At 40.1% G+C, this 27407-nt stretch overlaps 1 protein-coding gene across 1 annotated transcript in view; it reads right to left on the reverse strand.

Annotated features, from left to right (window-relative positions):
* Positions 1–27407, reverse strand: part of DNAJC1 (DnaJ heat shock protein family (Hsp40) member C1) — a 255794-nt gene that overhangs the window by 22313 nt on the left and 206074 nt on the right. The window contains 1 exon segment of the mRNA XM_020966879.2: positions 15219–15338. Within this exon segment, the coding sequence (XP_020822538.1) occupies positions 15219–15338 (120 nt within the window).

Here is a 27407-nt window from a genome sequence, read left to right on the forward strand (position 1 = left end):
AACCCAGGTCTTCCGACTTCCAGACTTGTAAACTTTTACAGATATAATGCTATCTTTTACCACTCATAAAAGGGCACTAAACCTTACTTTTGACCTGTGGGAGGGACAGAAATGTTTTTATTTGCTACTTCATGGTTAAAAAATTTTGTAACATTTGTGTTGGAGATTAATTCTGAAGAATTTATTTTAGCCTATTAGGCCACCAAAACAGCTAAACAACTATCCAATTGTCATCCAACTTTCTCACTCTTGTTTTTTTGTTTTGTTTTGTTTTTTTACTTTTTTAGGCAACTTGGGGTTAAGTGACCTGCCCAGGGTCACACAGCTATAAGTGTCAAGTGTTTGGTCAGAGGCCAGATTTGAACTCAGGTCCTCCTGACTTCAGGGCCGGTGCTCTATCCACTGCGTCACCTAGCTGCCCCCAACTTTCTCACTCTTAATTACATAAATAATGGCACATCTGATGGCAGTGAAAACCAGTAATTTCCCAAACGAAAAGGACCCGGTCTTTGACCATTAGGCTTCCTTACTTTTGTCGTACCTGATTTTTTTTTAGTTCTAAGGTTCATTTTTCTTTTTCTTTTTTTTGGGGGGGGGAGGTGAGGCAATTGCGGTTAAGTGACTTGCCCAGGGTCACACAGCTAGGAAGTATTATGTGTTTGAGGCTGGATTTGAACTCAGGTCCTCCTGACTCCAGGGCCGGTGCTCTATCCACTGCGCCACCTAGTGCCCCACTAAGCCTCATTTTTCTGGTCCCTGGGTCTTACACTAAATTCCATGGAGGTTGGTTTAGCCTGGAAACCACGTGTAACAAAATCTTGTCTTTCACAGTTTTTTTCTGGGAACTGGGAGAAATAGCCACAAAATAGCAGCAAAATACTAAGGGAGACGGAAAGCATTGCTTTTATCTGGATAATGAACCACAGTCATGAAGCACATTGTAGTCACTGTGTAAAGTGGTCAGTATGAACTTTCTCTATCTCAATAACCAATGAAGACTTCTCAAAGAGTAAGTTCTTTCGGTCTCCCTCTTCCTAGTTTAGTCCTCAGCCCAAGGAGATGACTCTACAGGCAACAAGAAAGCATTAATGTCATGTATCAAGGACTCTTGGTGGTGGAATTGCTCCATCTCCATGCTAGACACAGCTAAAAGTGTTAAGAAAATGATGGGGAAGGGGAAGATGGAGTAAAAACCTATTACAAACCACCTTAGGAGATGGAGAAAAGGGTTGTACTTAGAATACTAAGAATGATACTTTCATAATATAATCCCTTCAACATCTCATTCTACATGATAGATTATAGTTTGAATTGAATCAGGCTCCATATGCATTAATGGACTTATAGAATGCATTTTAATTGAACACTAAAAGCTTATGATGTGTAACCCCAGGTCAGAAAGACAAGATGAACCTCATCACCAGAGGTTGGCCATCAGGTGAACCAGGCATGGAAGGCTATGGATTTGCAATACACAAATCAAATATAGTTTCCTTCTGCTGTGCTTTTAACACTCAGATATTTGATTTGTAAGAAAACATAAATTATTTGAGGAAGAGTACCTTATTTGATCATAATTGCTGAGAAAACTAGAAACTAGTTTGGATCCAAATTTTATACCTTATGTCCAATAAGCTAAAAATAGATCTTGGGTCTGAATATTAAAGCTTGTATTATTAAAAAATCAGAAAAAAACCAAATAAGGTACTTTTCACAATTATGGTTAGGGGGCTAATTTCTAATAAAAGAAGGTATAGAAAGAATCACAAAAGATAAAATAAGTTCACTTCATAAAAATGAAACGCTTTTGCACAAATAAAATGAATATAAACTAGGATAAGAAGGAAAGTGATCAATTAGGGGGAAAATTGCATTAAATATATATGATGAAGGTCTGATAGCCAAACTATACAGAGAACTAACAGAAATAAATACTATCAAAAACCTTTCCACAATGGATAAGTAAAGAAATAACTCTTATGTATAAGCAGTTCTCAAAAATAAAATTACAAACTGTAAAAAGTATAGAAATGATTGCTTAGACCAATCATAAAGTGATTTAGAATCACTAAGAGAAATAGGCACAAGGGATGGGGATGGACCTCTGATTTCATTGGTAGAGGGAATTCCTAGATAAGGAAACTCCCTTCACGAATGAAGATCATCATCTTTTCTGCAATTTATAGTGCTAGAGGATTACTGAGAGTGAGGAGAGGTTACATCAGGCTACCAGGTGGCTATTGTGCATAGAGCGTCAGGCCTGAAGTCAGGAAGACCTGAGTTCAAATGTGAACTCAGACATCTAGTAGCTGTGTGACCCTGGGCAAATGACTTCACCTCTGTTTGCTTCAGTTTCCTCATCTGTAAGATGGGGATAATAATAGCACCTACTTCCAGAATAGTATCAAATGAGATAATATTTGTAAAATGATATTATTATTATTATTATTGTTGTTATTATTATTACTACTATAATATCTCTTGCTCAGCATCACACAGCCAGGATATGCAGAACCTGAACCCAGGTCTTCCTGGCTCCAAGGTAGCTCTCTATCCACCATATCACACTACTTCTTAATATAATAAATGGAAATAAAAAATACTCTAAGGTTTACCTTATACCCAGACAAGTGACAGAGATGATAAAAGGTGGGAATAGTGGAAGGATAATAACACTCAACTATTCTTAGAAGCAATTTGGGAGTATAGTAAGAGAAATAATTGACCCAGAGATCACTCAAGGAGGACAAGAATAAAAAGAGAGGTCCCATATATGCTCAACATGGATAGCAGTATTTTTTGTAGCAGCAGAAAACTGAAAACAAAGCAGACTCCCATTGATTTGGGGACTGGCTAAACAAACTGTGGTACGTAGAAATAATGGAATATTACTGCATTTTAAGCATGTGGTAAATACAGAAAAGCATTTGAAGATGTATATAGACTAATGCAAAGTGAAGGAAGCAACAGAAAAAAATACCCAATGACTACATTGGAAGGAACAAAAAAATAATGCTATGAAATGATACCAAGCTTAGTGATGTGATAATCCATCTCCCTTCTTTGAAGATGGGTGTGGATCACTGCATATAATATCAGACTTGGTGGATGCTAAACTTAGTTATTTTACTGAACTGTTTCCCTCCCCCCTCTTTATTCTTTGGCAATGGGATGGCTCTCTGAGAAGGAAGAGGGATATCTTGGGGAATGTAAGTGAGGTGAGTCAGTGAACTAGGATTTATTAAGTGCCTAGTCAGTCAATAAACATTTATCAAGTAAATACTATGTGCCAGGCACTATGCTAAGCAACGGGGACACACAAAAAGGCAAAAGACGGTCCCTGCCCCCCAGAGCTCACAGTGCAATGGAGGAGACAGCATGCAACAAGTAGGAGCAAACAAGCTAGAGATGGGGATTAGCTGGGACTGATGTTGGAGGGAAGGTACGAAGATTAAGGAGGACTAGGAAAGGCTGCCTGCAAAAGCAGGCAGTTTAGTTGAGACCTGAAGGAAGCCCGGGAAGCCAGTGTGTGGAGGGAGACATTCCAGGCATGGGGGGCAGTCAAGGAGACCAGAGAGTGGGTAGAGGCCAGTACGGTCAGTGAAGAATAGAATGGTCGTCTTAGGAAGGGGCCGGGTTCTGAATCTGAGCTTTTAAATAAGTCAAAGAGAGGATTTTCTATTTGACCCTAGAGGAGTTGACTGACGAGGGAGGTGAGATGGTCAGATCTGCACTTTTGGAAGATCAATTGGCCAGCTGCATGGAGGAGCGATGAGGCAAGGTGGGGGCTGTGTTCATGGTCTAGGTAGGAGGTGATGATGGCTCGCACCAGGGTGGACACAAGAGAAGAAGGTAAAAATGACAGCTGATGGGCTATGGTGGGTGGAGTGAGAGGAGTTTGGATCCAAGGACGACACCTGGAGACAGGAAGGATGGCAGTGTCCCCCACAGTAACAGGGAGGCCAGGAGGTGAGCAGAAGGGGAAAATGTTTATTTTGACCAGTGGGGAAACCTCCCAGCGTCTCCCATCCCTTGTCCACTTGCAATGCCACGAGTGGGATGGTGGCAGCACCAGCCTTGTTCTGCAAGGTCCCAAGGGGCAGGATTCATATACTATCTGGTATTTATGAGTGCTTTAAAGAGTGTATAACACTTTAGGTCCATGATCACATTTGAGCCTCAGGACACCCTTTGAGAGGCAGTCCCCTCCATTGACAGAGGGGACTGAGGCTCAGAGAAGTTAAACAATTTGCAGTGTCACACAGCTAAGTATCGAGGGGGCAGGATTTGGACTCAGGTCTTCAGACTCTAGGTTCAATACTCTATAGCAGGAGTAGTTAACCTTCGGCAGTCTGGTGAAACCTATCAATCCTTTCTCAGAACAATACTTTTAAATGCTGAAGTAAAATACACAAGAAAACAATTATTTTGAAATAAAGTTATATTAAATTAAAAAAAAAAGTTAATGGATCCCAAGTTAAGAATCCCAGCTCTTGAGATTACGTGAAACTCTCTCAACCAGGCATGAGAATGGCCAGACGACACTGGGCAGTGTCAGTGCCCCATCATGCGGCTCCAGACTTTGTGGTTGTCTCTGATTTGTTAGCCTCCTCCCCCACCCCCATATCGAAGCACTGATTCTACCCCCAGGATGGGGATTGCATTCATTCCCTCTTTCTACTCACACAGCTGCCTGTCCAGGCCAGGCACCGCTCCCTGCACTTTTGCAAGTCTCCTACTTGGAGGTTTTTGACCTCTCTCATCTTCCTGTCATACACATGCCAAAATCACCTTTCTAAGGCACAGGTCTAAGATACAGGTCACTACATGGTTAAGAAACCTTCAGTGCCTTGCTGATGCCTATAGGATAAAACGACATACCCTACACGTGGTACTGAAGGACTTCCACCTACCTTTCAGGCTTATGTCATACTACTTAGGCAGCTAGGTAGCTCAGTGGTTAGAGTGCTGGAACTGGAAGACCTGAGTTCACATCCCATCAGGGGTACCATTTACTAGCTGTGTGACCTTGGGGAAGTCACTTAACCTTTGCCTCAGTTTCCTTGTCTGTAAAATGGGATAATGATTGTACCTACCTCCCAGGGTTGTGTGGCTCAAATGAGATAACGTATGTGAAGTGCTTAGCACTGGGCCTGGCCCACACAAATGCTAGCCACCCTTCTCCTCCCCAAACTCTGTATTCCAGCCCAGCTGGATGATCAGCTTCCCCTGAACTTGCGGCTTCATCTCCTCCCTCTCTGCAACTGCACAAGTCATTTCCTATGCTTGGAAGACACTCCTGGCCCACATCTGCCTCTTAGAAGCTTTCCTGATCTTTAAGGCTCAGCTCAGGTGGCATATCCTCAGTGAATATTCCCCTCTTCTCAAATGACCTTATCTTTACTTAGCTGGGCACATGCTATCTCCCCACAATAGACTGCGAGCTCCTTGAGGGCAGGGACTTTCCTTTTTATCTCTGAATGCATAGCTCCTAGTACATTGTCTAATACGCAGCAGGTCTGCTGAATTGAGATGAATTCACATTGCTACCAGAGGAATCTTCCCCATGTAACAGGTTTGCCTCTACATTCCCATGTGACCATCATATTCCTTTGCTCCGAGACTTCACAGGTGCTTGTTACCCATCAAGACCCTGCTCCTTTGCCTTGCGTTCACAATCTGGCTCCCACCCACCCTTTACCATTCCATAGATTTCTCTCTCATATTTCCCCGTTTTTTTTTGCCTTGTTTGTGATGGTCTCTGCCTGGAATGTCTTCAGCACCCCTATCTCCATGTGATGAAACTGTATCCAGCCTCCATGACCCAACTCAAATGTGGGATAGGTGGGACTGGCTCTTTCTCTTCTGAGAACCCTTTATGACCTATGTATACTTTTCTCTGTAGTTGTATGTGTGGGTTTCCGGCTCCCCTACTAGATTATAAACTTCCTGATGGCAAGGATGCACCTTTCTTCCCCCTCCCCAGTACAACTTCAAATGGTGGCTTGCCTTCAGGGGGCACTTAGTCAATGTCTGCCGAATCAAAGAAAATGCTCTTCTCAGGAAGTAACTGCGAGTCTTGGAGGACTGTTCAGTCTGTACACAGCCCATGATTCCCACCTATGGGAAAACGTGAAGCTCTTTCAATGCTATTATGTCCAGAATATCTCTGACTAATCTATTCTCCCATGGGTAATCCTGACTGTAGAGACTTTCCATTTGTCTCTAACCCTGGAAGCTGTTAGTTAGCCTTGAGGATACCTTGGAGAACGATTCTTTCTTTTGAGAAGTGAAGTGAGGCACTGGAGAGGAAGGGGAGGGAGGGGCTGGTTTTCTCTAGAGCTGCCTCAGTTCTCTTGGCTCTTTCTAGGTTCTGGAGTGGGTTCCCCCCATATAAGAGGATGGATTGATTCCCTTACATCTTCTAGGGGAAAAAAATTTCTTTTCCTCTTAGTTCAGCTAGAGCAAGGTGAGGGTGCTTTTCTTTTCTTCCTTTTAAAAGAAACTAATAAAAGAAAAAAATCAAAACCAAAGCAGAGAGGGCAAGTTTATAGACCATGATTTGCTGATGTAAACTTCAGTAGTCTAGCCACATATGAGGTTGGTTGGCACAGTGCTCCTAACCCTCAGCTCTTTCTTCCTTGCTTTAACCCTTTCCTGATGGTTAGATATTATATACAGATGCTCAAACTTGTAGTCCAAGATGGAGTTGCATTGACACTGCTTCTAGGGATTGTGGGAGACAATCTCTTCCAGGCCCTGCTCCTTAGACTTCCCTGCCTCAGAGTGTGGGCTCCTAGAATAGCCCTCCCCCCATCCCCCCACTGGAAATGTGGAGATTTTTCTTGGTTCCCTGGATCTCTCTCTGGATGAGACACCCTGACCTCTTCGACCTCCCAGCCTCTCTTCCCCTTGATTTCAGACCTACCATTATCTTTTTGTAGCTCCTTTACTCATCCTGAGAGTTTATTTGGATTGTACTCAGTAATTCAGGTTGATTATATCCTCTAGAAGGCTAGACTTTTTCACCCTTCTTTAGCATCTCAGGAGCCAAATGGCCACCAGTACATCTCATCTAAATCTTCCCAAAGATCAAAGGACTTCAAATGGCAGGCATCATTTCCCCCAATAGACCTTATGCATTCCATTAGCTCCATCTGATGGCCAGAAACAGAATCCCTAAGTCTTCATTTCCAAGTTTAGATTTCCTATCTGAAGGATATCTCCAAGCCCTCAATTTGTTGGAAGACTTCTTCAAACCTAAGCTAGTATCTCAGCATAATAAACGATATACCCTTACACCAGGAGCGTTCTATGGATTGATTTCACAAGGTCCATGAACTTGGATGGGGAAAAAAGTGACACCTTCATTTTCACGAACCTCTAATTGAAATTTAGCATTTTATTCAATTACTTAATATTCTGAGAAGGATCCAGAGGCTTCACCAAATTCCAAAAGGGGTCCATGAACCAAAAAAAAAAAAGGTTAAGAATCCTTGCTTTAGACTACTACAATGACTTCCATTCTTACCCTAGGTTCTCTTTGATCACTTAGGTACCTTCAGTTTGGCTTTAAATTGAACATGAAAAATTCTGTTTTCATGTAATAAATACACGGCTTGTGATTTCCTTTTTGAGATTCACTCACTCAACAAGCATTAAGTGTCTACTATGGCCCAGGCACAGTGCCAGACACTTGGGATACAAAGACAAAACAGTGCCTGCCTTCAAGGAGTTACCTTTCTATTGGAGAGAACAACTTGAACAAAGATAAACACACGCAAAATACATGCAAAGCAAGTTTTGGGAGAGGGGAAGGGCACTAGTCAGGAAGACGAGCCCAAATTTTGCTGCAGACACTTACTACCTATGGAACCCTGAGCAAGGGGTGGGCAAAAGGGCTGGACTGGCTGAGGAGGAGCTGAGCCTCGAGGCAAAGCGGGGGAAAAGCTTGTACAAAAGCATGGAGACAGGAGATACAGCATCATGCACTGGAAACAGCAAGGTGGCCCCTTGGCTGGGCCATGTGGCCTGAAAGGGTGAGGAGTAAGTAATACGCCTGGAGAGGCGTGCTGGGATTAGCTGGTGCAGGGCTTTATGGGTCACACAGAGGAACCCCTGAAACCTTTGAAGAGCGGTCTCTTGCTCTAGGAATCTCCATTTTGCAGTTGTGCAGAGGACAGCATGGGAAGAGAGAAGAGACCAGTTAGGAGGCACTTTCAAAAGTCCAGGGGAAAGGAGAAGAGGAGCTTTTCAAGGGCAGTGGTCCTGTGAGTGGAGAGGGGGGATGGAAGGAAGACGTATTTTGGAGGTGGCATGGGCAAGGCGTGGGGAACCACTGGCTATGGGAAGTGAAGGAGAGAGAAGAGTCGAGGTTGGCTCTGAGGTAGCAAGCCCGAATGACAGGCAGGATGATGGCGTCCTCAACAGAACACACGGCGTTTAAGACTCCTATGGGACGTCCAGCAGGAAATATTCAATAGGCAGTTGGTGATGTGGAACTATGACTCAGGAAAGAGAGGAGGGCTAAATGTATAGATCTGGGAGTCATCTGCACAGAGATAATGTGATCACCAAGAAACAGATTCTGTTCATTGCTATCCTGTTGGGGGCATTAAAACCATTTAACAATATACTAAGGTCCCATTTGGTACCTATTAATATATACCACTATAGCATAATCTGAGAGACCTTAAAAAGTCTCACTGCTCCTTAAGTATCACTTTTACCCATCTGCTAAGTTTCCTGAAATCTTCAAAATAGTTACTTCTATTGGGTTAGCACCTGAAGGCCTGCTGAAGCACAAACACAGTGAGTATGCTACCATGGGTAAAGCCAGAAGGAAAAGAGCTCATTGAATGCTGAACAGTCCAGTTCAGCTGAAAAATAGGTCATTATCATTAACATTTTATTTTGAATTAATGTATCATATTAACTAACTGGGTAAGTTTTGATCGTCATAAGAGGCTGTTTTTTGAAGGATCAATAGGAAGGGGTCCTGCCTGAGAAGTGGTGCCATAGTGGGAAGACAAGGCTAGGCAAACTGGAGTAACACGGCAGGAAGGTGGGGAGGCAAAGAGGCAGATGGACAGAATGAAAGGGGGAGAGAGGGAGGATTTCTGAAAACAACCTTTTCTACTTCATAAATTTTCATTTCCTTCTCTTCTGCTTTCAAATTTGCTCAAGTCTTCCAATACTTACAGATAAAAACAAACAAAAACCCTTTACTAGATCTTGCTGTCTCCTCAAACCATCCTCTCTTTTTTCAGCCAAACTCTTTGAAAGAGTTGCCTACATTTACTGCCTCCACTTCCTTTCTTTGCACTCTTCAATCCTCAGAGTCTGGCTAATTGATCCAGCTCATCTCAATCTGCTCTCTTTAATGTTACTGAAGTTCTTTTATCACCAAATAGGATGGTCTTTCCTAATTCTTCTCTCCCTATGTGCTGTATTTGATACCAGTGACCACCTTCTCCTGGACACTCTTTCTTCTCTGGGTTTTTGGGATACTCCTTTCTGCTGGTTCACCTCTTACTTGTCCGATGTTTCTTTCTTGGTGGTTTGTGATAGCTCATCACCCACCTCACAACCCCTTAACTGTGGGTATCACTCAAGGTTTCTTCCTGTGCCATCTCTTCTTTTTCCTTGGTAGTCTCTCCTCTGAGCTTCAGGTCCGTATCGTCAACTGTGCTATTGGCTATTTCAAATTGGATGTCCTGGAGATATTTTAACCTCGACATGTTTAAAACTGAACTCACTAACTTTCCCTCTGAATCCACTCCTCTTCTCAACTTCTCCATTTCTGTCAAAGATACCACCCTCTTTTTGTTCTCCCAGGTTTATCACTTCAGCATTATCCTGGGCTCTTGACCCTATATCACTCCACACAGCCAATCAGTTAATTTTGCTTTTTCTGCTTTCACAACATCCTTCCCATCTGACACCTTCTTTCCACTTCCAGGGCTACCACCGTGGTTCAATTCCTCATCATCCCCTACCTAGGCTATTACAACAGCCTCCTAATTGGTCTCTGACTCAGGTCTCTCCCTACTATAATACATCCTATGTGCTGCTGTCAAAATAATTTTCCTTAAGTGCAGATCTGTCCATGTGATTCCCCTACTGAGCTAATTCCAGTTGCTTCTTCTTGCCTCTAGAATAAAATGTAAACTCTTCGGTTTAGCTTTTAAAGCCTGATACAACCTGACCCCAACCTACCCCTCATGCCTGAAATGCATTCCTTCCTTACCTCCATTTCCTAGCTTAGACATCATGTTCTGCCTGAAGCTTTTTTTTGGATACCCTCAACTCTTCTTACGTGCCTTCCCATAATACCTTGTATTTAATTTCTTGTGTGTATTTGTGTGTGCACGTATATACACAGATATATGTATGTATGTCTTTATTAATTTTATATTTTTGCTGTCTCTCTACATATGTTTGCTTTCTCCTCATTAGACTGTAAGGTCATTGTAAATGGGAACAGTTTCATTATTTTTACTTGTATTCTCAGTAACTAACCACAGTGACTAACACATAGTAGGTGCTTATTAAATACTTCTTGACCAACTGGTTATGGTTACAGTTTCAAAAAAAAAAATCCACCTCTGTCCCTGACATACACTGAGCCTTGTTTTTAAGTGGGTAATACAATTACGCATTTTCAGACCAATAAAACTTAGACTTCCCAAATGAATCTATTCTCATCAGTTGAAGCTACATAGTTCAACGAAAGTTAATGATTTGATCATCTTTCCTTTGACATATGGGGCAGCTTATCTAACTGCACACCTCTTACCTCACACTGTGGCCCCATGCTTATTAGAAAAGTCGGCTTCAATCTCTCCACCTGTCTATTGTTTTGCTGCCTACCTGGTCCCTTTTCCAAGCAGGAGGCAAATCCCTATCAGTCTGTTATCGCAACCAAAATGTAAGAGATTAGTAGCCACCAAGGGAAGCAGAATCAGTTTACATCCTTTCAGGCAAGTGAATGATATGACTTCCCAAGTAGGAAATCTGAGATCTCCCTGCCTTAAATTTAGAAAACCTGCAGTTAATAATCACATTAAAGTCTGTTTTGCATGCCAGACAGTTTTTGTTTCCTCTGTTGTTTTTACAATTTTAAGCACCCTTTGTGGTTACCAAAATTATTTGCTGAAAGGCATAAATTAACATTTTAAGCATTTTATCCAGACTAAGGTAGGTCTTGTCTGGTCACATTACATTATCAGGTTAGGTATATCAGAGCTAAAAGATACTTATGCTTTGTCTTAATTAAAAAAAAGAAAAAAGAAAGCTAATGACATTACTTGTATTCATCTAGGTTAGAATTTAGTAATCTAACTCAATGTTAATTTGACAGTAATACACTTAAAACCTTCTTCCTAATTGAGGATTAAAATGGGTTTTTCACAATAAATCCACTGACAATCCAAATCACTGAATCACTAAATCACTGACAATCCAAATGTAGAATTTATGATATTTTTTAAAAGGTCAATTGTTTCTCTAAGCATTCAAAGATAGGAATGAGAACTAAGCCTGCAGCTACAAATTCAACAAGGAAAATGGGTCAAAGAACAGATGTGTGGAGGCTGACAGGGAGCACCGTCCAGGTAACCAGGTCAGCAGGCAGGAGTTTTGATTACAGTAAAGTGAACCAGGTTTCCTTTTCATTATCAAATGCCTGATGAAAACAAATCTAATTAATAACACAACCAAAAATATGAGAATTGTTGTTGTTACCATTGTGCCAGTTTTCATTTAAAATGCCAGTTGAGCTGTTCAGACTCATTTTGACTGGAATCAGTGAGATTTAAAAGTCCCACACTAAAACACTAGTTTTCTTTTGCATCTTTCTGTGCCTGGCACATGCATAAAGCTGCAGAGGTTGAGCTGCTCTATTTTGGCCTGAGTAAGCTCATTTTTGCTTGTGCTATTAGAATGGAATATGTTGTTCTCATCTATGAAAAAGGTGCTAAGAGAATGGAAATACAGAGCAAACTTATATGTACTACACACATGTCAAAGAAAGTCACAGAGGTAATGTGGGATGTTATAAAAATTCAGGACCATTGATTATACTACCTTATAAATGTTGCTATGTTCTTGGTGTTCTAAAATTAATTAAAAAATGCCAAACTGTCCCAGTTGATCTCTTCCATGAGAGAAAGGAAAAAGCAGCTGCTACAGACACCAAATTAGGCTTCTCTGGGAACTGCTGGAACTATCCAACTTCAAGCTGGACCAGGGATGACCACCACTGCATGATGACTTTGCAGAAAGGAAGAGGTCTTTTTCCGCAGGAAGGGATGGCAGCTCCACCAAGGCTGCACCTGTATGCAGAATTTTTTCCCCTCTAGTCTTTAACATGATAATGTAACCATTCTAAATTGCATCAGGGACATTTCATGCATTCTAAATATTTCTTATTCTCGTTATCTTATTTTAGTCCACTGTTTTCTCTATACTTTCCAAAGTAGAGAAGAGCATTTTTGCCTCTAATAAAATTTTTGGATAGTAATTATTAACAAAAACCCTCTAAAAGCCAGAAAATTCTATCCTCAAATAATTTCATATCAATTTAAATGCCACAGTCTAGTGTTGATGGGAAAAGTTAAAAGAGAACCATGGGATTAAGAGTTGAGAAAGGGGCTTAGAGATCACAGAGTCTATCGTTCTCATTTTACAGAGAAAACAAAAGGGAATAAGCATTCATTAAGTGCCTCTAATGTGTCAGGCACTGTGCTAAGTGCTTTACAATTATTATCTCGCTTGATCTTCACAACAACTCTGGGAGACAGGTGCTATTATTATCCCCATTTTACAGCTGAGGAAATTGAAGCGAAAAGAGGTAAAGTGACTTGTCCATGGTCACATAGCTAGTAAGTGTATGAAGCTGGATTTGAACTCTGGTCTTCCTGACTCTAGGTCCAGAGCTCTGTGCACTGTGGTGCCTCCTACTTGTCCTCAAAAGATAAGGGAAATAAAACCCTTTGACTCCAAACCCAGTTCTCCTTCCACACATTGCAGGGTCCATCACTTGGTTTCATCAGGCAGCTAGGGAGCACCATAGTGCACAGAGCTCTGGACTCAGAGTCAGAAGACCAAAGTTCGTAGCTAGCTTCAGACACTTGGTAGCTGCGTGACCATGACCAAATCACGTATCCTCTCTTTGCCTCAGTTTTCTCATCTGTAAAATGGGGATAATAGTAGCACCTACCTCCCAGAGCTGTTGGGAGGGTCAAATGAAATAACATTTGTAAAGCCCCTAGCACAATGAGCGGCACATAGCAGGCACTATACGTTTATTCCCTTCCCTACCCGATCAAAGCCAAAATGAGAGATTTTCTGCCCTTGCAAACCAACACTTTGAGAGAAGCACCACAATTGTGTAGCCTCTTCAAGAAAACATTACTTTCCATTTTCATAAGTAACTTTTAGCAAACACTAGTCCCCAGATTACAACAGCATAAGCCACTTTGAGTAACTTCCAGAGAGAAAGTCTCCATGTTAAAAAGCCTTCTATTCTTTCTAGATTAAATAAAATCTGGATCAGGTGTTTCTCCAGAAATCCCTTTATCTTAAGACTCACAAACACTGCACTTTGGAAAGTGAATAAAACATTCCCCTCCTTTGGCAGTCCCAGAAAAAGAGAGACTCTCCTTTGGAACTGTCATTCTCTACTTAGATCCACGACAATTGTCCTTTCCCAGAAAATGAAACATCCTAAAAATGTTACCAGGGTGCGGATCCGAACCGTCAGGTTTCCAAACCTTGGTCTTTCAACCTAACACAATGTGCAATTCCAGACTCATACAGTCTCTTTAGTTCTTTATGAGGAGCAGCTCTAACTTTTTAAAGTGGCACAACTGACATACATTAAGACAGAATTCCAAGATTTAGTGCTGGAAGGGGCCCCTTTACTGTACAGAGGAGAAAACTGGATGTCCGGGAGGTGAATGACTTACTCACAGTCACACAGGCACCAAGGAGCTGAAACAGGCTCTGAGCCCAGGATAAGTTGCTCTCTGTCCCCCAATCTGCTCTCCAAACATGTAATTTCATTTACATCCTTCAAAATGGAAAAAAACCTGACAGCAGTTTTTCCGAGTTCCCATTTGTTTCCAAAAGCAAAACGTGGAAATTTACCAGGAAAATGACTTCTAAACGTATGTGGTTAATTGGCTTTATTACAAATGGGCCATGAGACATTTTTTTTTTTGGTCAGGCTTTTCCTTGAGTTTAAGTCAAGACCCAAGACAAATACTATGAAAACTGGAAAATATAATAAAGTGTAGTGTAAAGATCCCTGGATGTGGAGTCAGAAGACTAGGGTTCAAATCCTGAGTTTCTTGGCTACTAGTTGAGTAACCTTGAGCAAATTCAGTTCTTTGACCCTAAGCCATGAAACAAAGAAATCAGAAAATGAACTCCCAGATCCCTTCAAGCACTTGCTGAAGACTTTGCCTTCACTAACCCCTCCAGTTCCAGAATGACAGTTATCTGTGGAGTACGGTGCATCAAATCTACTGCCAAAAATACTGTCTTGTTTTTTAAACATTCTTTCCCAATTTTCTAGGAAGATAACAAAAAGGATTTTAGCACAAACTTTTTGGTATAACTAATTAGGTTATTATTCTTTGCATAGCTTACTTTTTACTTGATTATATGACTTCTTACATTGAAAGGTATTAACTTTGTACAAAAGGCAAAAATACCTTTTGTATCTTTAAAAATTTTTTTAACTTTAATTAATGCAAACCACCTCTATAGATACCAAAAGCTATCTGTGCCTAGATGTGTACAGGTAAATATATTACACATATGTACATATATGTGTATACACACACACATATGTTTAAAATCCAGTAGAAATAGAATTGTATTTCACTGGACTGTTCTTTCACAGTTAGAAGGGGTCACTACAAACACCCCAACCATCATAGTTTTCCTCGTGATTAGCTTACAGTAGCTCAGCTCGCCAAGCCTAGAAGCCCCCATCCAGCTGATCAGTTACAGCTGTTAATTGTGGGGCAGGGGACAGGAGGACATCTGCTTTTTGCTGAGTTAGTTAATGGTTCACTTCCAGGTCCTAAAAGGATCACAGCCTTCCTCCAAACACAATGTCGGACCCCATCTATGTCTGCCTTCTTCTACACAGCCTGTTTTGTTCTGGTTTGTCACTCTCCATACAATGCAAATCTGAGTGAACTCACATCTGTCACTGATCGACCCAATTCGTGAGCAATCTTTTCCCATCGACCTGGGGTCCCCCCTGGGAACTTAACCATACTTCTTGTCAGCTGGCTGAGGTCCTCTTCTGTCCATTCGGGTGCCTGTAAGACATTTAAAAAAAAAGAATAATGGGAAATTGGAAAAATTGCTTGCCAAAATGTTTAATCAAGAATGCTAATAAATCACCCACCACAATGCTTTTTGCAAAATGCACTACATTTTAAAAAACAGTTCTACCAGCTTATGAGGATTTCCCATTTTAGGAATTAGATGTGGAATAAAATGTAGCTCCCATTTTAGGAACCAGAGCTCAGGACAAACAACTGTTCATGGCACACAAGAAACAGGACATCTGGACTAGTGCAAGTCACTTTCTGCATAAAGGATACCAAACTTCATTTTTAAAGAGAGACAGGAATTACTCTCATGTAAAGTTTGTATATCATTGGTGTTCAGTAAGCCTTATGCATGGAAATGGGGTATCTCCTAATGCTCATGTAGGGAAAAAACGTGTAACAAGCATTGGTACAGATAAAGCAGAGGAAAGGGATACTGGTGTAGAGTCAAAAGACCTGGAGTTTAGGCCTGGGTGGCTGTGACTGGGGGCAAGTGACTTAATTTCTCGGCGCCTGCATTATCTGTAAATTGGGGTAATGATACATTTACTCCCTACCTCACAGGACTGTTGTAAGAAAAGCACCTTGTAACCTACCACAAAGATATGGGGAGTTATTATTAGCTTAAAAGTTCTCTACACAAAGAAAGCAAAGACCACTTAAAAGTATAAATTAAACATGTTTCACTGTGTGATGTTTGGAATCAGAACAGAGGCAGAGACTGTGTCTGAAAAGTGGTATGTTTTCTGTTTATGCGGTACTAAAGTACAGTCTACATTCTCCAAAAATGATTGATCAGGAAAATTCAAACTAGTCAGTGGGTAATTTTAGGATATTTGTGAATGCCCTGCAATTAGGGATTTGCGAGGTTAACGTGCTAAGACTCAAATCCTTAATTACACAAAGGTTGCAGTTCATCTTTGGGCGCACCATAGCTTTTGAAAACTAAACTAGCCATTTTAACTATCATCAGAAAACCAGAAAATAAACAGGCTTCCAAAGTAAAAAAAACTGAATTAAAAACACAAATTCTAAACACTTTTCCTATCACTATTAATGATTAAATCAGAAACTGATCAAATCAAGAGACAATCAGTAGCAAACAGCTAATAATTACAGGACAACAATTTGCACTGTCTTGCTACGCTAAATTATCATTCTTCAGGGCAGCAACCATCCCACGTTTAGAAAACAAACAAACACCAAACCCAGTAAAAATTGTAAGTAGAGAGAATATTTAAAACTAACCTTATTTCTCTTTAATTTTTATTTTTAAAGAAGCCTTGGAGACAAATGCATCTTCTAATCACCATTTCTGATAATGAACAGGCATCCATCTAGCAGTCTGCATTACAGATCCAGGAGCCCAGAACAACAGTCAGAGGTGAGTGACCCCAGGGACCATCTCTGCAGCTCCAGCAAAGCTTCTCCCTGACGCTAATCCTCCCTGTCATTCTCCTACTGTGCTCTAACCACACTGACATCCGCCTGCCGCACCGCGAGCTTAACGGCCCTTCCTGACTTTTTACTGTCTCCCCCAATCAATGGTCCAAGCGTGCTCTTTTCACCATGTCCAAATGGCAGCTTCACTCATAATCAACGTGCTCTGTCCCAGTAAAAGGGCTTTCCGAAGGCTCTCCATTTGCATTCATTTGCAAAGCAAACTACTTTTATTCACTTTGTTCTGCTATCAAGAATGTTCCCTGAAGCAGATAAATTGGCATAAATACAACCTGCCACTTAAGAGTCAGTAAATAATAGCCAATAGGAGGGAGGATTTTATCAATCATTCCATTTTGTCTCCACTAAACGCTGAAAGCCTCAAACATATTCATCTGTATAGCCTACTACAATGCACCCAGAAATTCGCTAATATGAAAAGGTGGCCCTTGGGGAGAGCCAAGATCGAAGTCCATAGCTGGGTGCAGCATTTCAATGGCTGTGACCTCTTTGATATTTAGAGAAAACCCCAAATGTAATTCTTCTCCATGTCAGAAGACCTTCAAAATTTACTCTCTGATGTTTTAAACTTTGTGTAGGGAGGGAAAAAAAAGTCTCGAGGTGAATATTGGTATTTTTAAGAGGAACTTATAGGACTAGTAAGAACAGTGAAGCCAGCCACAGCCATGGATGTGCTCTCATTCTCAAAGTCCACTTTGGAATCATTAGAAAAACAGACGCTTTAACAAATTTAGTTTGAGAAACACAAAGGGGCTAAGTTTCAAATTGAATTTAAATGTAAAAGCTTGCAGTACAAAATCATACTGTGAATATCAGGAGGTTGAAACTGCATATAGATGTACATTAATACAGTATTCTAACCACATAAATATAGTGTATCAAAGCAATTTCACACAAAATCAAATCATCATATTTCTGCATGAAATATAACAAATGCATAATAAACATTTTAGGAGCAACAAAATTGTCTAAAACGTCAAGAGTGTAAAACATTACTTCACATCATGAAACAATTCTTTAATTCATACTTTCTTTTAGATTAGATTTCCAAATATGCAGTACATATTAACAGTGAGCATTAAAAATGAATCTAATTTTAATTCCTCATTTGTAGCATCTGGCTATGACAATACAGTACCACATCCTTTTGAAAGGCCAAAAAAAAAAATATATATATATATATATATATTTAAATTGCCTAATCTAAATTTTACTGAACATATGTAAAAATCTTAGCTCTTACCCATAATCATGACACCAATACCCAGAAAACCACCCAGTGTTATGGTGATCAATCCTCTTGGTTTCACGGTTTTCAGTCATGGTAACTTTTACTAAATATTTAAAAATAAAATAAAAACAGACCCCTAACAACAGACCTGAAAATCTGAAGGAAAGAGAGTGCCCTTTCGGCACTCATTGTTATCTGCTCTTGCTGTAAGGCACTCGGTTGAATCTGTTATTCCTCAGCAATCCCAAGTTTTGTCTCTGGAAGCAACACAGCCCACTGTGATGTAGCTCCTCCAGCAGCAAGGAGGGTGGCCGTGGTGTGAATGTATTCTCCCTGTTCTAATCTGGAGCCAACTGTAGCTGTGAGAGTCAAGCGAATGCATAAGCATACTGCTTTGCCACTTAAACCATGTGTGTCCAATATTCCTGAAACACTGGGCCAAAAATTCATCTCTACAGTAAAAGTAATGGAGGATACCACATGGTGTGGGGACAGCTGTTGTGACTCCTCAAGCATTCAGATTGTGCATCAGAAAAGCCCTCTCTGGGACGGAATCTCCATATTGAATACAAAATGTTAAAATGAGGCAGTTTTCAAATTATTCAATATTTTAACAGAATAATACAAAAACAGATTCCCCAGAAGAACAGATATAAAAATTTAAATTATATGTCCAAATAACACCCACTCAGAATGAATTTTTGCTCTAACATTTGCCATGTTCAAAATTTTTCTACCTTTAAATAGAAAAATCTTTACCTCCTATGGGAAGCACAGCACCAGAATTTTTAGATAATTGATTTGTTGCTTCATACTTTTTCAATTCAGGAACGTTAGCCACAGTGTATGAGATTATGAGATTACCCTCTTTCCCCCTCCCCCCAATTTAATTCTGTAAAATCCTTTGCATCTAGAAAAGTAAATGCTGAGTTCAAAGAAAATAAAAAGGCAGGAACATATAACATTATATATTGCCGAATTCTCATACTTCAATGTCAAAAGACGCAATCCTTTAAAAGGAGAGAGTATCTTTAAAGACTCAAATGAAAAATAAAGCCTTTCATGGCCATCAAGAAATTATTTGTAGAATTAGGAATTAGGAATTTTATCTTACAGCATTCAACTATTTTATAAAAAGGATTCAGCTCAATTCAAAAGATAAGTATCCTCAGGTATTTCCAACACATACATTTGTGCTAAAGCTACAAGTTGAATAAATATCACCAAGTTTTAAAATGATATACCTAATATACCTAAGTTTATGATTTGCCTACTAATTGGCTATTCTTCAAGCCTATACTCTGAATGCCTTTTTTTCCTGGGTTTTATTGTTGCTGTTTGTTTGTTTGTTTGTTTTGGCTAAGCAATGGGGTTAAATGACTTGCCCAGGGGTCACACAACTAGTAAGTGTCAAGTGTCTGAGGCAAGATTTGAACTCAGGTCCTCCTGACTGCAGGGTCAGTGCTCTATCTAATGTGCCACCTAGCTGCCCCTGAATATGCTTTTTAATTTGAAAATTTATATCTGCTTTTAGAAATGCACTCTCCTGCCAATAATCATATTCAAATTCACAGTCAATCCAGTCTTCCTAAATCATTATGTAGAACAATGGAATGGAAATGGAAATTCCATTTCTTCTAACAGATACAGAGGGACAAACTTTCTTCTTGAAAGTAAAGATGATAACTTTATTTTAAACTATTATAATAAAATGTCAAGTTGAACACTGAGATCTACCTGAAACCTTCTGGTACCCAAGAGTATTTCGTGGGATTGTTGAAGGAAGAATATTTCCTCAACAGACAATGACATCAAAGAAGAACCTTCTTTCTTAGTACTACTTGCCTAGAGTTATTGTTCAGTCATTTGTTAGTTGTGTCTGACTCTCTGTGACCCCGTTTGGGGTTTTCTTGGCAAAGATATTGGAACAGCTTGCTGTTTCCTTCTGCTCATTTTACAGATGAGGAAACTGAGGCAGACAAGGTTATGTGACTTGCACAGGGTCACACAGCCAATAAGTCTGGGGCTGGATTTGAACTCACAAAGAGGAGTCTTCCTGACTCTAGTTCACAAGCATTTATTAAACTCCTACTATACGCCAGACATTGCACTAATCACTTATGATACAAAAAAGGCAACAGACCGTCCTTGCCCTCAAGGAGCACCTGATCTAATGGGGAAGACAACAAGCAAACATGCACATATAAACAATAACATACAAACTACATACAAAATACAAACACATAGGAACATACACACGACAAAATCAAAATAATTAACAGAGAGAAGGCATGAGAATGAAGAGGGATTGCGAAAAGCTTTCTGTAGAAGGCAGGATTTCAGTTGAGGCTTGAAGGAGGCCAAGGAAGTCAGCAGATGGAGAGGAGGAAGGAGAAAATTCTAAGCATGGGGAACAGACAGAGAAAATGGCAGGAGCTGAGAGATGGAGTGTCTTGTTTGTGGAACGGCCAGAAGGTCAGTCACACCAGATTAAAGAGTATGTTGGAGGTATAAGGAGCAAAAAGACTGGAAAGGTAATGGTTGGCTAGGTTATGGAGGGCTCTGAATGCCAAATAGAGCATTTTGAATTTGATTCTGCTGGCTATAGGGAGCCACTGGGGTTTACTGAGTAGGGGGTGACACAGTTGGACCTGTGCTTTAGGAAAATCCCCTTGGCAGATGAATGGAGGATGGACGGCAGAGGGAAGAGATATGAGTCAGGAAAATCAACCAGAGGCTATTGCACTAGTCCAGGCGAGAGATGATGAGGGCCTGTACCCCGGGAGTGGCACTATCAGAGCTGAGAAGGGGGTATATCAGAGAGTGATTTCGAAGCTGATTCTGACAGGCCTTGAAAGCAGATGAATATGAGGGGTGAGTAGTTAAGGGTGAGGCCGAGGGCTGTGGGCCTGGGTGCCTGGGAGAACAGTGTTGCCCTTGATAGTAAAAGGGAAATTTGGAAATGGAGAGTTTGGGGGGAAGATAATGAATTCAGTTTTGGACATGTTGAATTCAAGATGCCTACTGGAGATCTGGTTTGAGATGTCTGGAAGGCAGCTGAAATGCAAGATTGAAGGAGAAAGAGATCACTGCAGCCTGAGGTCATTTCATGGAAGAAGTGGGACTCGACTGAAGCTTTGGATATAATTATTTTGCTCACCACTGTTCAGTACCTTCTAACTTTCTTTCAGAAAAAGAGTTACTCATGATATGTAGGTGTGCATCTTCCGAGTAATCTATAAGGCTTTGACCTCTTACATTTCTCAAAAGCTTGTGCACAGATATTGAGCCAACATATTTTTCTCCATCCTTTCCTGTACCTATCATTGCACTGGAATCACTAGATATCAAAGTAGTTTTTATTTGGTATGAAGGATCCTGTTGATGCTTCAGAAAATTTTTCTACTTTTTCATTCTTTGCAATAGATGCTGGTACATGTATTGCAATGATCTTCCCTATGGATTTTTTTTTGTATTACATCATTGAACATTCAAAGATGAGATTGTGAAATTGTTTCTCATTACCTTTGGAGACATGATGAAACCACCTGTATCAATTCCTTTTCTGACCTTTGCAAGATGAAGCCATGAGGCATCCTTCCATTTAGTTGCAACTTCATTTTATCTTCTGCTTTTGTTTATTTTGAGAATGCTGATATTAATATAGTTCAGTTCTTCCAAAAGAAGATTTATTGCTCATTGGACAAAGATATCATATTAAAATAACTAGAGTAATGTTTATATTCAAAAACATCTCTTCACATCCTTCGCCACCCTCTCTTTCAAGTATTCCATCCTCATTAGTATGGGTTGACAGAACTAAATGATTCATAACCAAGTTGATAAGTCTAAGGGGTGAAGTATTTCTGTACTTAGCTAGACTAGTCCTTGGATAGAAGACTTAAACTATCCCCAGGACCATACTTAAAGTATTTCCCACAGAGTAGAACCTTTTAGAATTTGCAGTCTACTGGTAAAGCCTTAGTAAATTCAGATGAGATTTTGTGGAGGGCAAACAGTAAGAGGAAAACAAAAGAAGCAAAACTACCAGAAATCCTTAAAAGAAATTTTAAAACCCTCAAATCAGTGATCAAATTAAAAAAGAACTTTAACACAATAAAAAAATTATGGATTCAAAGATTCCAAGACAAAAACAAAAATGTCATAAAAATTGAAAAACCACCAATAGTAACACCAGAAAAAAACCCTAAATTTTCTCAAGACATATAAATAACAAACATATTGAATTAATGCAAGGAATAAAATCAACCATGCTATGAGATGAAATAAAGGAAATGAATGAAAATTAAAAAAAAAAACTTAGGCCAAGATGGCAAAAAAATTTCAAAATTTTAGAAACATTTGTGGAAAATGAAATGCATAGATCAGATAAAAACCAATTCTTCCTTCCTTCCTTCCTTCCTTCCTTCCTTCCTTCCTTCCTTCCTTCCTTCCTTCCTTCCTTCCTTCCTTCTTAACTGATAGAATAGCAGAAAGAATGAGGAAACATGAAGAAGAAATTCAGAAAACTCAACCGGCAAAAGATTTGGAATCGACCAGAAGTGATGGAACTAATTGGAGGACAGAGTAAATGAGAAATAATAATTAGCTAGATCTTTAAGTTCTGCCACATATTTCACATAGGTTATCTCCCTTGATCCTTAAAACAGCCTTATTAAGTAGGTATTATTATTATCCATATTTTATAAATGAGGAAATTGAGGCTGAGAGGTTAAGTGATTCGTCCATGGCCACACAGCTAATAACTGTCAAATGAAGAATTTGAATCCAGATTACCCAGATACATGATGCCACCTAATTGTCATAGAACGATCAGGCTTCTATGTTGCCTTTATGCATGTTGGTACATAACAAATATTGAATAATTTAAAGAAACAATTGAAGACCAGTGAGAAGTTTTTAGATTAATCAGTCAATCAATCAGCCTGTGCCTACTATATGCCAGGTGCCATTCTAGGCTGCAGAGATACAGAAATAAAAACAATTTCTGCCTTCATGGAGCTGAGGCTGTATTGGGAGAGATAACATGTAAACAGAGGAGTAAATGTGAAATAGCCACAAGGTAATCTCAGAGTTGGGCATACTGGTTGGAGGAGAGGGAGAAGATGATGTAATCATGTAATTAGGACATCACTGGATTTATGGTTACTCTAGATTAAGACACAGACAGAAAAAAAAAAGTCAATATGCTTATGCTATTGATTTAGTTGGTCTTTCTGCCTTGAGCCTCTCTCCCCCCAGTCTATCCTCCACTCAGCTGTTGAATTAATTTTCTTTTTTTTTTTTTTTTGGTGAGGCAATCAGGGTTAAGTGACTTGCCCAGGGTTGCACAGCTAGTAAGTATCAAGTGTCTGAGACTGGATTTGAACTCAGGTCCTCCTGACTCCAAGGCTGGAGCTCTATCCACTGCGTCATCTAGCTGTCCCTCAAATTAATAGTCTCAAAGCACAGACCTGACCAATCACCTCACTATTCAATCAATTCCCTGTCATATCTCTAGGATCAAATATAAAATCCTCTGTTTGGCATTCGAAGCCCTTCACAACCTGGCCCCCTCCTGTCTTTCCAGTGTCCTCATGCCTTACTGTCCAACGCTTATTCTTTGACTGAGTGACACTGGTATGATGGTTGTTCCCTGCATGAGACACTCTATCCTGACCCTTGGCATTTTTGCTGATTATTCCCTCTGCCTCCTGCCCTCTTTGGCTTCCTGAAAGTCTCAACTAAAATCCTACCTTCTAAAGAAGCTTTTTCCCATCCAGCTTAATGATAGCACCTTCTTTCTGCTGACCATCTCCAGGACATTCTGTCTGCATCTTGTCTGTACAGCATGGTTTCATGTTTTCTCCCCCATTAGACTGGGAGCTTCTTGAGAGCAGGGGCTGTATTTTGCTGGTGCCTGGTACACAGCAGGCACTTAATCAATCCCTGCTGTCTGACTAGAAAAGCAAAAAAAGAACTGTGATTCCAGTGGTAGAAAAGCTGTAGAAAGTGGTCTCAGTTATAAAAGTCACGAAGCAGAGTTATTGCCAACATTACGATGTGATTATGGCCAGCGTACTTGGTACTGAGAGGCTGTGTATCTTAAATGGTTATGATTCAAGTTTTTAGCTAGTCTGATGCTCATTACAGAAATACTGAAGCGTATCACCACACTGGAGACTTCCTCCTAAAAGTTAGGACGTGAAATCTGGAGACGAGTGGCCACGGAACAGAGAGCAGACTCACAGTTAGCTACTTCACACTGAAAGAAACAGAGCAAACTCTAGTGCAAATGGTACCCGGGGACCTGGTACAATACTGGATCAGGACTGGTCCAAAGGTTACTGGCTATGACAGGACCAATATCTACTCAGGTTTTCCCCTAACTCCAGGCACCAAGGGTTAGGCTAGATTTTTCCTAAAAGGCAACAAAGCTGTCAGCTTCTGGCAGCATTTGGCAGCACTGGCTGTGGCTTCCTGGTCACCCAAGGCCATAAAGAGGCCCGCTCACATGAGGTTTGGGCCCTTCAGACCATCCGAGAGCCACCACACCCTTTCCTGCTGACCAGATTCGTTTCCATACAGAGACAAAGGAGGCTGCATCTATCTCCCCAAGCCAGGTGCTGAAGAGTCCCTGTTGAACATCTTTTCAGTGTTATGTCTAATTGAAACTCCTTTTGTTAACTGTTGAATGACCTACAAATCCCTCATTTTCAATGAACCTGAACTAAGAGGATCCTGGCCTGAGTGAGGTTCTCTCTCAACACCTAGGAAACTAAGTAGATTCAGGAAACATCCCAGGGAGCAGGGTCACTAAGACCCTTCTGGATCACTAAAATCCCTTTTGGATACTAAGAAATAGCTAGGGTATGTCTTTGTGCTAGCAATAGCCTTAAAGCCGTGTGGCTCCTATGGTTTCCCTGACCCAGGCAAGACCCACACTTGAGCCTGTCACACACGGGATGGGACTATTCGGGATCACCCTTGGTCTGTGCTGAAAACCCTAGGGCTGACCCAGAGCTGGATCACTTCCCCTGCTGTGCTTGCCAGGCTATATTACCAGTGTGAGAAACAGAACAGGGAATTGGTATTAGCTAAGGAATTAAGAAAAGAAGGAATAAGGGTACTGCCAAAAAACTAAATTAATCCAGTTGTTCGCCAGTTGTTCTTATATAACCAACTAATAAGCCTTCTGAAATGTGTCATACCAGCTTACGCTATGTCATTTGTTTATACAGAGGAGACACAAAATAATTTGGAACAGTGGTGGGCAGAGGTGGGGAGCCTCCAGCAAAGGTAAAAACAGGGCCTGATGGAGTAATTCAGCTAAAAAAAAGATGACCCAATTTATTGACTAGACAGTCTTAAAAATGAATCTATCAGGAAAGCCTTCAAGCAGAATACTGAACCTAGGAACCACCCCAGAGCAACTTGTAATTTTACGTTTGTCACTGATCAAAACGATTTGAGTCATGTAAAAGAAAACTTTAGATTGCTTTTTTCACAGGGTTTTTTTTTAAACCCTATTTAGTTTGAATGGAAAGATAACTATGATATAAGTTGTAAATTATACACAACAAAACAAAAAGGAGTAATGTATCTGAATTGAACCAGGATAAAAGCATCTTCCCCCAAATGCTCACCATTATATATAGAGAAACCTGATATTACAGGCTGACGTAGCTAGATAGCTAGCTGTATTGAGGTCAGCTTATACTTAGGTTAGCCTACACTATCAGGCTTAATCATTTCTCCACTACTACCTTTAAAAAGCATTTGGTATTTGTGTTTAATCAGAGGCTTATGAATTGGGAACAGTACATTATAATTCATAACGTATAGTTTGACAGTGAATATAAATACAACAATTTATGAGAATGAGATCATGTATAAATGTGGTCCATGTTTTAACTAATATAAGGTAATATTAATAATAACCCATATTTGTTCTTACACTGATTACTTGAGAATGAGTTAACCATTTACTTGGTTAACGACCACCATGGCTCCAGTCTATGTGCATAACTATATGAATAATAGTCTGAGGATGTGACCTGGTATTAATCTTTCCTGTGAGGTTCCTCTGTCTCTCAGCAGAGTGTTATTTTTGTCTATAATTCTAAGGGATCTAATCTGAAGAGAAACTGGATTGGCTATTTTTCTGCAAACATTCTCTGAAGGTCTGATAGAATTTGCTGGTAAATCCACTTGGTCTTGAAGTTTTATTTTATTTTGTTTTGTTCTTTGGAAGCTCATTTATGGTCTCTATAACCTCTTTCTCTGATTTTGAGGCAGGAGACTTGGGTTGAATCTTGATTCTAAAACCTAGCTATGTAACCACAGGCAAGCCGACCTCTCTGAATCTCAATCGCTTCACTCGTGAAACGGGATACTTGCAGTGTCCTCCCCTGAAGTCCAACTCCAGTGTCTTGTTGTCAGAAGGAGAAGACCTAGGGTTTTCAAAGGTATGGCACAGGCTCTAGCAGGCCCTATGAAGTCCAAGTCTGAATGGGCTGGATGGATGTCTGTGGTTTGATGACGACCTTAGCTGAAGCTTGGGGAAGGAACATAACCAGGGTAACTTGAGGAAGAACTTTTTTTTGACCACAAACACTCTCAAAGACCACTTACTAAATTATGGAGAGGGTTGTGATCTGCATCAGGGGAAGGAGTAACCACACTAATGAAACTGGAGTTCTTGAGCCATTACACTCTACCTCCCATTCACAGGATTATTGTGCTGATAAACCTTAAAACACAGTACATAAATGTGAGTTATGTTTACAACATTGAAGGCAAAGTATGGATTATCGTAATGTGAAGATAATTCAGAAAATTTTAATATTAGAGAGTTTAAAGGAAAATGAATGTGGGAGGAAATTACAAATATCCTTTCTTTCTGTCTTCTTTTTTTTTTAGAAGAACATTTCTCCCAAACATGAAAGCTATTGGGCACTTCTTTGAAATAGTTATGAGAATACTGTTGTGGTTTATCTTGACCTAAGAGATGATTTTTTTTTTTAATCAAAAAGCTAAGAATTCTGTGAAACAATTAAGAATGGGCTAGATTTCTAACAAAAATACCAAATGAGTGACCTTTATTTAGAAAAGAAGTTAAAACCTTAGGTTCTCCTGAAGTCAAAGCTTTAAATTCTTTACACTATTTAGTAAGTTTTACAATGATGACTTTATATATGAAATCTGGAATCTTGGAATCTATTTCTTTTTCAGGGTGAGTCCGGTGTGTTGGTGGAAATAAAGTTAGAATTTATTATTCCTTACTTTAATACTGATAGGTAGATTGACTTGACCTAAAATGAGTACTAGGTCTGCCTGTCTAAACCTTATTTCAACTGTAA

The sequence above is a fragment of the Phascolarctos cinereus genome, unplaced genomic scaffold (genome assembly GCF_003287225.1).
Source record: "Phascolarctos cinereus isolate Bilbo 61053 unplaced genomic scaffold, phaCin_HiC Scaffold_1;HRSCAF=81, whole genome shotgun sequence".
In the NCBI taxonomy this organism is placed as follows: Eukaryota; Metazoa; Chordata; class Mammalia; order Diprotodontia; family Phascolarctidae; genus Phascolarctos; species Phascolarctos cinereus.